The sequence below is a fragment of the Manis pentadactyla genome, chromosome 5, assembly GCF_030020395.1.
Source record: "Manis pentadactyla isolate mManPen7 chromosome 5, mManPen7.hap1, whole genome shotgun sequence".
Classification (NCBI taxonomy): domain Eukaryota; kingdom Metazoa; phylum Chordata; class Mammalia; order Pholidota; family Manidae; genus Manis; species Manis pentadactyla.
Window position 1 is genome coordinate 91,037,242 of NC_080023.1, and position 12,256 is coordinate 91,049,497.

At 49.9% G+C, this 12,256-nt stretch overlaps 1 protein-coding gene across 4 annotated transcripts in view; it reads right to left on the bottom strand.

Annotated features, from left to right (window-relative positions):
* Positions 1-3,614, bottom strand: part of LEF1 (lymphoid enhancer binding factor 1) — a 116,917-nt gene extending 113,303 nt beyond the window's left edge. For 2 of the 4 annotated variants that reach the window (XM_036920932.2, XM_036920928.2), the window contains exons 1-2: positions 2,500-3,613; positions 5-71 (exon numbers count right to left, since the gene is read on the bottom strand). In XM_036920932.2, the coding sequence (XP_036776827.1) occupies positions 5-71; positions 2,500-2,712 (280 nt within the window). In that variant the 5' untranslated portion in view covers positions 2,713-3,613. Of the gene's footprint in view, positions 1-4; positions 72-2,499 lie in introns of all 4 variants that reach the window. The other 2 variants (XM_036920931.2, XM_036920929.2) reach the window with 2 other exon arrangements.
* Between the last annotated feature and the right edge of the window lie 8,642 nt (positions 3,615-12,256).

A 12,256-nucleotide genomic window follows, 5' to 3' on the forward strand; every position in this document is an offset into this window, starting at 1 on the left:
TTACCATCATCAGGGTGTTCTCTGGTCTTGTCATGGTAGGGCTCCTGGGAGGTTTGTGCTTGTCTGGTCACCTAACAGCAAGAATCCCCACCCCCAAAAGAAAGAAAATCCCCTTAGAGTTTGTGACAGTAATGATTTAAGTGTGTGTCCACTGGTAACTCAAAAGAGGAAGATTACATGCAACTCAATTTGCCCGTTTTATTAATCTAAGAGGGGTGGTCCGGGGTTGAGTACTGGAAAATCTGTTTCTTTCTTTTCATCATGTATTTTTGAGTGATTATTACCTGCCCAAGAGTAGAAAGATAAATATCAAAAACAATAGCAATGTAGTAAATTTGAAAAAGATACATGTGCTACTCTGCTCTTTGCTAAAATGCATCAAGGCTTCTTGGATGCTTGATAGGAATTGATTTAATGGGGTTGATCATTTTAATAGCTTCTTTAACCACTGTTCAATCAGAGCTGATTAAAAGAAGGCTGAAATATGATTTTTCAACTGAAAATGGCATTTTCAATAAAAACAACCCAAACACTCACAGATGGGGTTCTTAGAGCAATTGTCCCAAGCCAGTCCCATCAGGAGTTCCATTCCTTAAAACCTACCAAGGCTGGCTAAGTGCAAGTTTATAGGAGAAAAGTGAACTATTCTGTGGTTAAAGGGAGGAAAACTTGAGAATTGGGTTACAGACATCTAAAAGGTACCCAGCTAATATCAGTTCTGGTAACCACCATCCACCCAGACTCAACCACGTGCAAATCAGTGGTAATACCCCTTTCACCATCTTCCTTGGGTCTGCCCCATGCCCACTTACCACTGCTGTAAAGATTAACAGAGCCCTAATACTCTCGGTTCTGGGCTTCAAAAGCAGCGCCCTTCTCCCCAGAGCAGAAACGTGCAGAAAATGTCAAGAGGGTGGCAAATATACTTATGGAATACGGAACAAGCAAAATGGGTAGAAATAAAAAGAGGCTGCTCTACAAATATGAGCGTTCGGACTCTACTTTGGATATTATTTGGTTCCTTGGACATGTGTCCTCCTAATGACCTCATCCCCCCAACATACACAGTCACAAACCTTTTAAGTGGGATTGGGTACACCGTTGCTCCCCCACCCCGGCTTCCCGTCAAATTGGCATGTTGGGATAAAAGGCTCAGGGGATAAAGAACATCCCTAGTTCTCCTTAGAACTCAGGGCCCCAGACTTCCAAAATGCATACTCACCCCTGCCATTGGAATAAAGAAGGTAACTGAGGTGTTCTTACGAGTTGTTTAAAACTCAAATGTCCCCGCCCCCAAAACCACACGCTTTCTTTTGGGGGGCAGAAAGATGCCATTTAAGGAAAACGGGTATATCCTCCAAGTTTCTTTGGAGGGAAAAAGCGTTGGTGAAATCATTTGAATGTCAGGACTTTTCTACCGGATTTCCTCCAAAGCGTTTCCCAGTTGTTTTACAAGGGTGGCCAGTGGAGTGTCAGGTATCAGGGGCCATCCGCCCTCCCAGCTCTCCGCGCGTCCTGAAATAGCCCTTTCGCGCGGTCCCCCTCACCGCTTTCTCTAGCCGGCACCCACGTGTCTCTATTTACTCTACTCGGGTTACCAGCCCTATCGCCCGCAGCGGGCCCGGAGATCTGATAAAGCCCTTTCCACCCTCCGCTGAGTGGGTGCCCTGACTTCCGCCGCATCCCTACTCTGACTCGCCTTTCTTCTGCATAGATTTAAGACCTGATCTGGCCCAAACATAGGCGCTTTATTTTTTATTTAAGTGACGAGGGTTGCAAAAAACTTGTGTTGCAGGCGGTACTGCGAGGCCCCCCCGCCCTCGGGCGGCTGGGCTTTATGCGCCCACGGCTCCCAGCAGCCAGCTCCGGCGCTGTGACTCCGCCAGCAGCACAGACCCGGCCCCGCACCGCCCCCGCAGCCCAGGAGCGCGCCCCCTCGGCCGCCTGCTCCGCAGGAGCCCGGTTCTGCAGCGGTTGGGGCTGCCCCTCTGGTTCCCGGCCCACGCCCGCCTCCTCTTCCTCTCTGCCTGTGGCTCTAAGCCGTTTGGTGGTTTAACGCACTTTTGCAGACATCTACCGAAAGAGATAGTGGGTGTAGTTTGTTTTCAGTCCTACCGAAGAACTTCTCAGTAGTTGTTGCTCAGACATCCTAGCTTTAATGCTTCGTGCCCTCAACCGCCCTAACGTTATGGATTACAAGCAGCTTCTCCTGCCCGCAAACCAGTCTCAGCCACCGAAGCCCGAAATTTATCCACTTGGAATAAACTTCCCCGCATCCTCCTCCACCTCCCACCCGACACAGAAACACACTCACAAAGGAAGAATGATGACCAGGGAAACACACGCCACCCTCCAGGCCCTCCGCCACCACACTCCCCCAGCAAACGGGGGACCTCCTCGGGACCAGTCAGCCGGAACCGCCGGCACCTTCCCTCTCCCTCTCTGCCCTTTCCCGGGACCCGCCACGCCTCCCGGAGCTCAAAGCAGCGGCCCGCTCACCTCGTGTCCGTTGCTGGCTGGTATGATTTCGGACTCGTTAACCAAGGAGGACTTGATGTCGGCTAAGTCGCCTTCCTCTTCGGGGTGGCTGATCTCGGCGAAGATCTTCTCCTTCTGTGGATCGCCCTCGTCCTTGAAAGGGATCATCTCGTCCGTGGCGCAGAGTTCCGGGTCCCCCCCGCCCCCGCCGCCTGCCCCGGAGAGTTGGGGCATCCCGATCACTCTGTAATCTCCACTCCGCTGGGGGAGCACCCGAAGCGACAGCAGGAAAGAGGGGGGGTCAACGAAAGAGGGAAGAAGGGAACTGGGAGGTTGCGTGAGGGAGGACAGCGGACGGAAGTGGGGCCGGCAGCCGGCGCTGCTGCGGCGGCGCCCGAGCCCCGGCGGCACCCCGTGCCTTCCCGCTCCGTGGAGACAGATGCCGGCGCCCGCCCCGGAGGCCGAAGGGCACCAGGCTGCGAGGGCCGCCGCAGCCGGCGCCTCTTGGGGCTTCTGCGCGGCGTGGCGCGCACTAGGCTAGGCTGCCAGGGCGGCCACCACACGCCCCCAGTGTCTCCCTGGTCTGCGCGCGGAGGACGTCAGTTCTGGAGGAGGCAAAACTCTAAACTGCAGAGGAGGGTCCGTCCGCGCGTCTCTACGCAAACTCTCCACTTTAGGAGCCCCGGCTGCCGATTTGCGAGTTTGTTTTCCGAAAAAATGGGGAGCTCGGCAAAAAGGCTCCGTTTGCCCCAGCTGTGAAGGTACCTGGAGAACAGAAGATAACGAAATGTCCACTTCCTGGAAGGTTAAAAAAAAAATGCCACCCAGGTTGGAGATGCCCTTTTTATAGCTGCTTATTTCCTTCCCTTTCGCTTTGGTTTTTCTTCTCCAAGATCATTTAATCTGCTGGAGGACGAGGAGCAGGAGGAGGCGGGGGCGGAGGACGAGGAGAGGAGAAAGAAGTCTGGGTAATAAAGTTTGTGCCGGCGAGCGCTGGGAGTCGGTGGCGGAGGGCACGGCAGGGTCTCGGGGAGTCACAGCAGGGGCCTCAGACCGAAATGCTTCTGCGGGAAGCTCGAGCCGACAGACGCGCGCGCGCGCGCGCGCGCGCACACACACACACACACACACACACACACACACACACACACACACGCACGCACAGAGTCCGACCCCTCTTTGTTCCCGTCTCGAGTTTCTCAGCCTGGCTGGCTTGCTCGCCGCCCGCTACGCCTCCTCAGGGCCGCTCAGTCAAAGCAAAGAGCTGCCCCCTTTGGATCTGCCGGGTAGGGGAGGCGGACTCCCGTTCCTGGGCCGCGTTCGGGTCTCCGGGCGCGTCCCGGCTCCTCCGCGGGAGAGTGCGCAGCCCGGATTCCTGCTCCGCGCCCTGCCCCGCAGGTGAGCGGCTGCGCCTCCCTGCCGCTTCTCCTCCTCCCGCGCCTCGGTGGCGCTGAAAGGCTACCCACTTGCGTCGCTTCCCCTCTCCCCCGCCTCCAGCTCTCCTGGGCTGCCCGCGGGGTGGGGTTGGGGGAGGAGGACGGCGAAAAGGAGGTGGTGGTGATTGAGGACTTTTTTTTCCTTTTCCCAGAGCCTGTAGGACGAGTCCTAGTTTTTTTTTTTTTCTTTTTGTGTGTGTGTGTGTGTGTGTGTGTGTGTGCGCGCGCGCGCGCCTGGAGGGAAGAATCAGGCAACTTGGCAAGAGGAGGAAGGACCCCGAGCTTCCTGGAACCCACGGAGGAGCACCTTGGCCTCCGCGCCCCACCCCCACCCCGTGAAATTGACAAGAAACTACACACGCAGTTTAGCTTCTTCATCTAAGTCTGTCTTCCCTCGTCTCTCCCCCCCTTTCCTCTGCCAGTCCCTCTCCCACCTCCTTTCCGCCTCCCTCTCCCTCCCTCGCTCTGGCGGGGGAACGAAGATGAAAGAGAAGCCGCTGCAGCTGTGATCGACACCACGATGATAGATGCTCTGACACAGGGGATGAGGCGGGAATCCGGGACAGAGAGAAGGGGAAAATGCAACAGACATGCTCAACTAATATGAGGGAACGGAAGCAAGAAGGACAAGGAAGAGAGTTGTGGCTTTTCTAAATATAATGTCAAAGGATATGTGAGCATATGCTAGCAAAAAATAAAATTTCCAAGCTGTAGGACATGGAAGAAAAAACTGAACACTGGATCTTACCCCTTTTTAAACAAGATCTCTTTAACTACATTCTTATTGTGGGATTACAGAATTGCGCTACATGTCTCATGGGTTTTTGGAGATACGCGCCACAATGTGTGGGAATCTCGTAGAGAATGAAAAAAACAAAAAAAACCCAAAAGGAGCAGAAAGAGAAGGCAAAAAACCCAGAGGACCGAAGCCAATAGAGGGTGGACTGGGCTGTCTCTGGCACCTTGAACTGCACGCTCAAAGAGACCCTTGACGAAGCAAATCCGAATCCAACCTCAGAAATTCCCCAGTTTCCACCATCTCTTTGATTGCATTTTGTACAAGGAAGGACTTTTAAGATGTTTTGTCAAAGTCATAAGCGAAGCTGAAGTTTGAAAACACATTAATTAGATTTCGTTCCTTGGTTTTCAAACCCCCTCGGTTAAAAATCCAGGCACAATTATTATGCCCAGTACAGTAACCATCTGTAAAATCTCAGAACAACAAATAAGGGACAGGAAGAAATGTGTCTCCATCTCCCTTATATTGAAAATAAGGAAAACACTACAAAATCTGACTTTAGCTCTTTTATATAGAAATAGTCCTGCAAAGATGTATTTCCTTTTCCCAAGAGGGAAATTGCTTGCGGCTGGGCATTATATAAGTAAAAACCTTAGCAATGCACTAAATAAGCACTTAAAATTTCACCTACTGATTACTTCCTACTGATGGGAATTTACTAGGAAACAGTTTTTAAAACTATCATTTAAAGGGTTTTCAACTGGTCACAAACAGCCTGATCAATAGTCACATTTAAATTCTCTCTGGGAGATGGGGTAAAATTAAGGGGCCAGTGATGGGAGACAGGAAGAGTAAAACTAAAATACACTTCAAATAGCTGAAGATGCTATGCCTTAGACAAGAAAAACAATATTCTCCTGTAATATGTTTGTGGGGCAATACTGAAAAGGTTGGAAAGAAACTCAATTTTATTTTTTGTTTGGTGCTGTATTCATCTTCCCTTTAAGTTGGGCACCAGTGTGAGTGCAACGTCCTAGAGATGTGATGATGTAGCTATCAGACATACCCTCTGTTCTAAAAGAAATCTGGGAAAACGAAGTAAAAAGTCTTCCCATAAATGCACTACTCTGACGAGAGGAAAATAACTGGAAAATGCAATTTCACCAAAACAACCAAGAGTAGATGTCCCTTTTCCTCAAACTGTCAAGAAAGGGGAGAGGATAACAGAATGGCCAGAGAGTATTTTCTAATAGCCAAAGTGAGATTCAATGAAAACGCCTATGTACATTACCCCCCATACACCTCCATTTAAGTGTTGCAACAAAAATTCGAATCTCATTTTCTCCTTCATGTTAATTATCTGGACTCCCTGAGTCTTTTGGAACTCCCCTCCAAGTGTCCTAGAGATTAGGAGCTCGAGAAGATGAGAATATTTGGAACAATAACTAGTGGGAACTGTTTACCAGAAAAGCCGAGGATAGGTGGCTGCGTTTGGTATTTTGCAGTAACTCTCTCCTTCATAAACATTGTTTCTAACGAAATCACCAAGCGCCTGGCTCTATTTGCGTGGCTGTGTGTACTCCCCGTGGGATAAAGGCATTGGCTGATGGTCCTTAGTATTGTTGCACATCTTGTGATGGGCTGCACTTAATAGGGGCTTTACTAGAGAGCATTCGCCTAAGTTTTTTAAAGCTTTGGGTGGGAGGCTGACATCTCCACGTGAAGTCTGTCTCTCTGGGCGCGGGATGGAGGCTAGTAACCTTGGGAAGACTTTCCTCCTAGAGGTCGATGAACCCACAGTTCAGTGAAGTTCCAAGCAAAGGCATTCCTGTCGCCGAGGTGTCTCTTCTAAATTGAGTCGGGGGTGCTGTTAACACATGCAGCCGCCTCTGCTTGCAAGGTCCGGGAAGTGGTGGGAGCGGCGCGGGACAAACGCCGCCGCCCGCCGTCCCCTTCCCTCGGATATTAAGGCAGGTTGTTTGTGTGAACTCGAGCAGGCGATTAGAGGCTGGCTGTTGCAGGTTCACTCCCTCAGGATGTGGGTTTCAGGGGGGCGTTTTAATGTGATTTAATTCCGACCATGAAATAATTGCTAGGGGCCGGCTGGATGCTGCTGGTTTTTCCCCTTTTGGTGGTTTGGGTTGGTTTGGGTTCAGTTTGGGAGCGAACGGTGCCTTGTTTTACATCAACACTTCCTTCTGCGCCGTAGCCTGCGCTGCCCGTGGGGGGCGAGGCGCCGATCCCGCGCCGGGACAGAGACGGGGGCAACCAGGACGGGCCAGGCAGCCCGCGGAGGGGTCGGGGCCCCGCCCGCCGCGGAAGCGGGCAGAGGACTAGAAAGACCCCCATCCACACCAGACACACCACCCTCCCTCCCCCGGCGATTTTGCTTCCAAGTCGAGCCAGCTACAGACACTCCAGTGAGTCCTTAATTACTGAGGGGCTGGAAGAGCGCGGTGCCCCCAGATCCCTCTCGGCCCTTCGGTCCTAGGCCCCGCCCGGGCTCCGGGGCTTCCCCTTTGTGTGGCCTGGACTCTCCCGGCTACAACTTTCGTGGAATCCCAAAGGAAGGAGGGGGCAGGGGCCTACAGAAGAAGATGCTCGGAGAGAGAAGCGACGGTGAAGGACGAGAAAAACGAATAAAGTGATTGTCCAGCGACAGAATTCCGGCACCCCCGGTGTTCCCCACCCCAGCTTCACTGGGAGACTAGAGCTGTGAGCTGTGGGCATATCCAGTTTAACGGACTTCGCGGAAAGGGAGAAGGGCGGGGGTTCGAGGGAAATGGCAGTTTGTGTCCCAGGGGTTCTTCCGCCTATGCTAGCCTCCTCCCAAGACAAACTCAACCCCCCACCCGCCGGAGTTACAGAGAACTCGTGGGACCGTGAAAATTTCGTCCCAAAATCCGGCCGCCTGTGGACGCCAGGCTTCCGCGCGGCCGGTGTCCGTTGGCGTCGCAGCTCCCCGCAGCCCCGCGGGACCTGCGCCCTGGGCCCCCAGCCGGGCCCTCGCGGAGCTTCTCCCGCGCCCGCGTCTCGTCCGCAGGGAGGCGGGAGGAAGCGAGGGCCCCTGCGGGGGCGGTCTTCCCACCGCCCGCGAGGAAGGCGCCCCCGCATCCCAGCCGGCTGTCGGGGGCTCGCCCAGCCGACTGACGCCAGCGGCTGGTGGAGGCTCAGCTGAAGTCCCGACTCCGTCCGGAGGGAGAGGAGTCGAGCAGAGGTGGTAGCAGACGGGGACGAGGGGACGAGAGGCGGGCTCGGATAGACACGCCCTCTCATGGCCCGGCCCGCGACGAGCCCCTGGGCCCCGCACAGCGGCGCGGACGTTACATCTGGAAGGGGTTCCCCGGAAGGGAGTGGGGTGGATGTGGGGACTGAAATACATGTGCGGATCGCAGGCTGTTCGCCTCGTGGTCTGGACGGCAATTTATTTTCCCTCTGAAAGCCTTCAGGCGCCTGGACTCAGCGTGGGGACCGGCCCGGGGCAGCCGGGGGCCGCGCACAGTCTCCCCCTCGGCCCCCTCTCCGCCACCGGGACCCTTCACCCGCCCCAGGCCAGGGACGCGCGCGGGCGGCCGCTCAGAGGCCGACGGGAGGGCGCGAGTCGCGCTTTATATCCGCGGAGGGCGGCGCTTGCGCAGGGACCCGCGCGGCGGCACGGCCTTTGAAGTCCCGGCGGCTGCTGCTTTCATCCCGTCTTTTTTCCCCTGCAAGCCCCTTTGTGTGACTAAATTTGGCAAGAATATGGATCCGAGCCAGTTTTTCCACGTGTGCTCCCAGCTCCCAGCTGAGAAGGCCAAGGGTTCTCTTCCGGGTAAGGAGACAGGGAGAAAGATCAAAGAGTTTGGGGAGCTGGATCTGAAATGTGAATTGAAAATAAAAATCAAGCCTGGACACATTCCAGCTTCTAAAGCAAAACCAACCGTCAGCAGAGGCCATCTAGCTAGGATTTTCTTTCTTCTGCTCCCTTTTACTCTCTCCCTTTCTTTCCCGCAACCATTCTTGAGCACATGGAAGAAAATAAGGAAGACATGGGGAAACACTTAGTTTCTCCAGAATTTGTTTTGCAGTAATTTTATTAGGGAAAATATCTTGTTCATAATTACTGTTATGTGAAGCTGAATTTCTTCAGCCATAAATATTGTCTTATTTCAGTATGCTTCACACTTTCTTCTGTGGCCACATTTGGGAAAAGAACGTTGACACAACACGTGCACATGTTCATTGTGCTTCGCACTTCTTTTTCTACACACCGTATGGTGCACCACATATTTTTCTTCCTCAGAAGTCAGATTCTGGAAAATCAGTGTTAATATTATCAAAGCACTCACTGTTTGATCTCTATGATTTGAAATCCTCTTATTGTTGCACTTTGAAAATCTTTTCCACAGGTGACTAGCCATAAAGTTAAAAAACTGTAGGGCCCCTTTTGAATACATTTCTTGACCAGTATTTTGTTGTTTCAGAAGGAACAAATACAAAGAGACCTCCTTGATAAAGTATAGTGCAGTGAGTCAGAACTCCTGGATGCTGGTGGGCTCTGTCACTCCCTCTTATGGTATGGTGGCCTCAGGCAAACCATTTAACCTCTCCGAGGCTTAATTTCCTGTCTGCAAAATGGGTGTAATAATAGCCTGTAATAATAGTGTATTTGACAAGATTGTTGTAGGAATTCAGTGAGATAATGCTTGTGAACGTATGTATAAACGTAAGGTATTATTTAATCCATGAAGCAAAGATCCTGTAAGTTGGAAAACACAAACTTTTAAAACAGTAGGGAGCTCTAACACAAGAGCAAATGAGGATGGTTTCACACTCCCACATCCACTGCTGTGGCCATCTCCACATGTGCAACAGTCATGTTAAACAAGGGCACCAAAATCACCTTAGCGTTTGTTACTCCCAGAACTATGTGATGAGAGAAAGAACATTCCAGGGAGAGAGAGACTGCCTTAACTCTGCCTCATACTTACGATGAACTCTTAGTAAATTGATAAATGGATTAAGAAAAATAACACTAAAAATAGAATAATTTTTTGTGGCATTTTACACAGTTCACAGTAGCTCTGAGAACAGCCTTAGTAGTGTGATGGCCAGTGAAAGGGGTAATGTATACAAGTAGTCCTCCCTTATCTGCCACTTCACTTCCCTCAATTTTAGTTACCTGGAGTCAACCTTGGTTCAGAAGCAAATGGTCCTCTTGAGGTATCCTCAGAAGGTCAACAGCAGCCTAACACTACATCTCAGAGCCTACATTGTTCACCTCACTTCATCCCATCATGTAGGCATTTTATCATCTCACATCATCACAGGAAGAAGGGTGAGTATAGTACAGTAAGATTTTTTGAGAGAAAGACCATATTCATATCATTTTTATTACAGTATGTTGTTATGATTGTTCTATTTTGTTATTACTGTTTTTAATCTCTTACTGTGCCTAATTTATAAATTAAGCTTTATTATAGCTCTAAGTATGTATAGGAAAAAACATACTATACATAGGGTTCAGTACTATCTGTGGTTTCAGGGATCCACTGGGGGTCTTGGAGCAAATGCCCCATGGATAAGGGGAGACTACAGTATATGGATAAAACACTCGAAACAGTAACAGCAATAAGAACACGGGGATTGACTAGAAAGGTATATAAGAGGTGTTTCTTGGGATGGTGTAAATCCCACCAGATTTTATGTTTCAGAATAGAATGTGATGGCATACCTCAGACTGAGACATCTCAAACTGGCAAGGCCATAACGAGTATGGCTAGGGCTGGGTGTGTGAAGGCTACTGACCGGAGTATCACATGTGTGGCACTTAGGACATTTAGCCAAGTGTGCTTCATGCAGGATCCTTTCTAACCTAAAGTAACCCTACCAATGGATCATTTCCTTGGCTCCCCCTCCCAGTATAAACCTTTCAGTGTGACCTGTGCAGAGTGATGAAAGCAGAAGTAGGGGGTAGTTTTCAGTGTTCCCATCTCCTCTTACTGCAGCCCAAGGCTGCCCAGGTACAGAATCCTCCTGAGATGCTCCATATCTTTTGGCTGCCTCCTGCTGACAGCAACACTCAGACTTTGCAAAGAGTGTTGAAGGGACTCCACAGCAATGGAGGGGGTGGGCACTTAAGACACACTTTAATTTTTAACATTTTTTGTGACTTTTTAAACATCTTTCCCCAAATGTCCAAGATTTGAAGTAAATGCTGATCAAGTTCACTGTCAATTTTAGCCCTTTTCATTCTTCTTTACAGATGCAACCATTTTGAAATTCATTCTTGGTGGAAAGGAGAGCAGAACAAGGCACTGAGGGTTCTGTCTTGTTTTGGGGAGCAGTGAGGAGGCCCCCAAAATACTCAAGGAATACCAGGGTCACTGTGTTGGAGAAAATAAACTCTCTGAAGGGGAACGCATGGCTTAAAGAGTTCTTATTTTTATGAATCTGTTTCCTCATTTGATATGATAGTAGAGGTGTTCTTGAATCTTTGGTAAATGCATGTCTTAAGATGGGCAGTCTCCGTAGTTTTCTCAGGCTTGCAGGGCTATAGGAGCAGGGCCCCAGGCTTTGTCAGAATTGGGCCAGCGCCTAATCCCTAGTTTGAGGCTAGGAGCCAAAGCCACAACCTTCTCGCCTGAGGCCTGGGCAGTACCCACAGGGCCATGTGGAGATGAGCGCTGAACAATGTCATTAGCCTTATTGTTTATCCGGTTACTTGCAGCACAGATTTGTGTAAATTTCAGCTACAGTGGTTGTAGCCTGTCTTTGATGTGTATAATCCATATGTTTTAGTGCTCCAGGAAAGAGCCTGACTGACAGTACCTACATCCAATGCCCAGAAAACACATCTACACAGGCACAGTGAAGCATGGAGTTGAATGATTTTACAGTGAGTTCCATCAAAGCAAATAAGCCAACCTGAAGGGTCAGGACTGAGCCTGCTTTTTATCATGACATGCCTTTGGTAGTCCTTGGGATTGAATTTTGTTTGTTTTTCATTTGAAACTAGGTACCCAATGTTAAACCTTCATTTACCTCTCAGAGGAGGAGGGACAGGCCTAAATAACATTTGACCTTGAAGATGTTTTCTTTTTTAAAGTACTTCTGTCCATAAAAACACTCATTAAGCTGAGTTATCCAGACTAATACATACATGTATCCAAGACACAGCTTCTAGTTCTTTCTATAACTCTCTTTTATATGCAGCTGTGCTGAAATTCAGAATTAGCAATTACAGGAGGAATTCTTAATGTAGACAGAGCCAATGCAAATAGTTTAGACTCCAAAATTGTTATCTGGCTCAACTAACCACTTTTCTTTGGCAAAAAATAAAGCTAATCTGCCTGATCTGAATTTGACTTAAAAGTCCTGTAATCCCACTCTGTCAATTACAGATCTCAAGAAAATTACAGATTTCCCTTAGGTTAAGTTGGCAAAAAGCAAGGTATAGAGATAATTTACAAGCATATGAAGTTACACAGTGATTTTTGACTGCCAGTTTAGATAACTCTACAGACTCCCAAATATATTTTGAGGCTTGAATTATCCAGACATTTGACCTTTGCTGTTCAAATTCTCTGGATAACTTTTAGATTATTTTACTTTGTATTGCAGG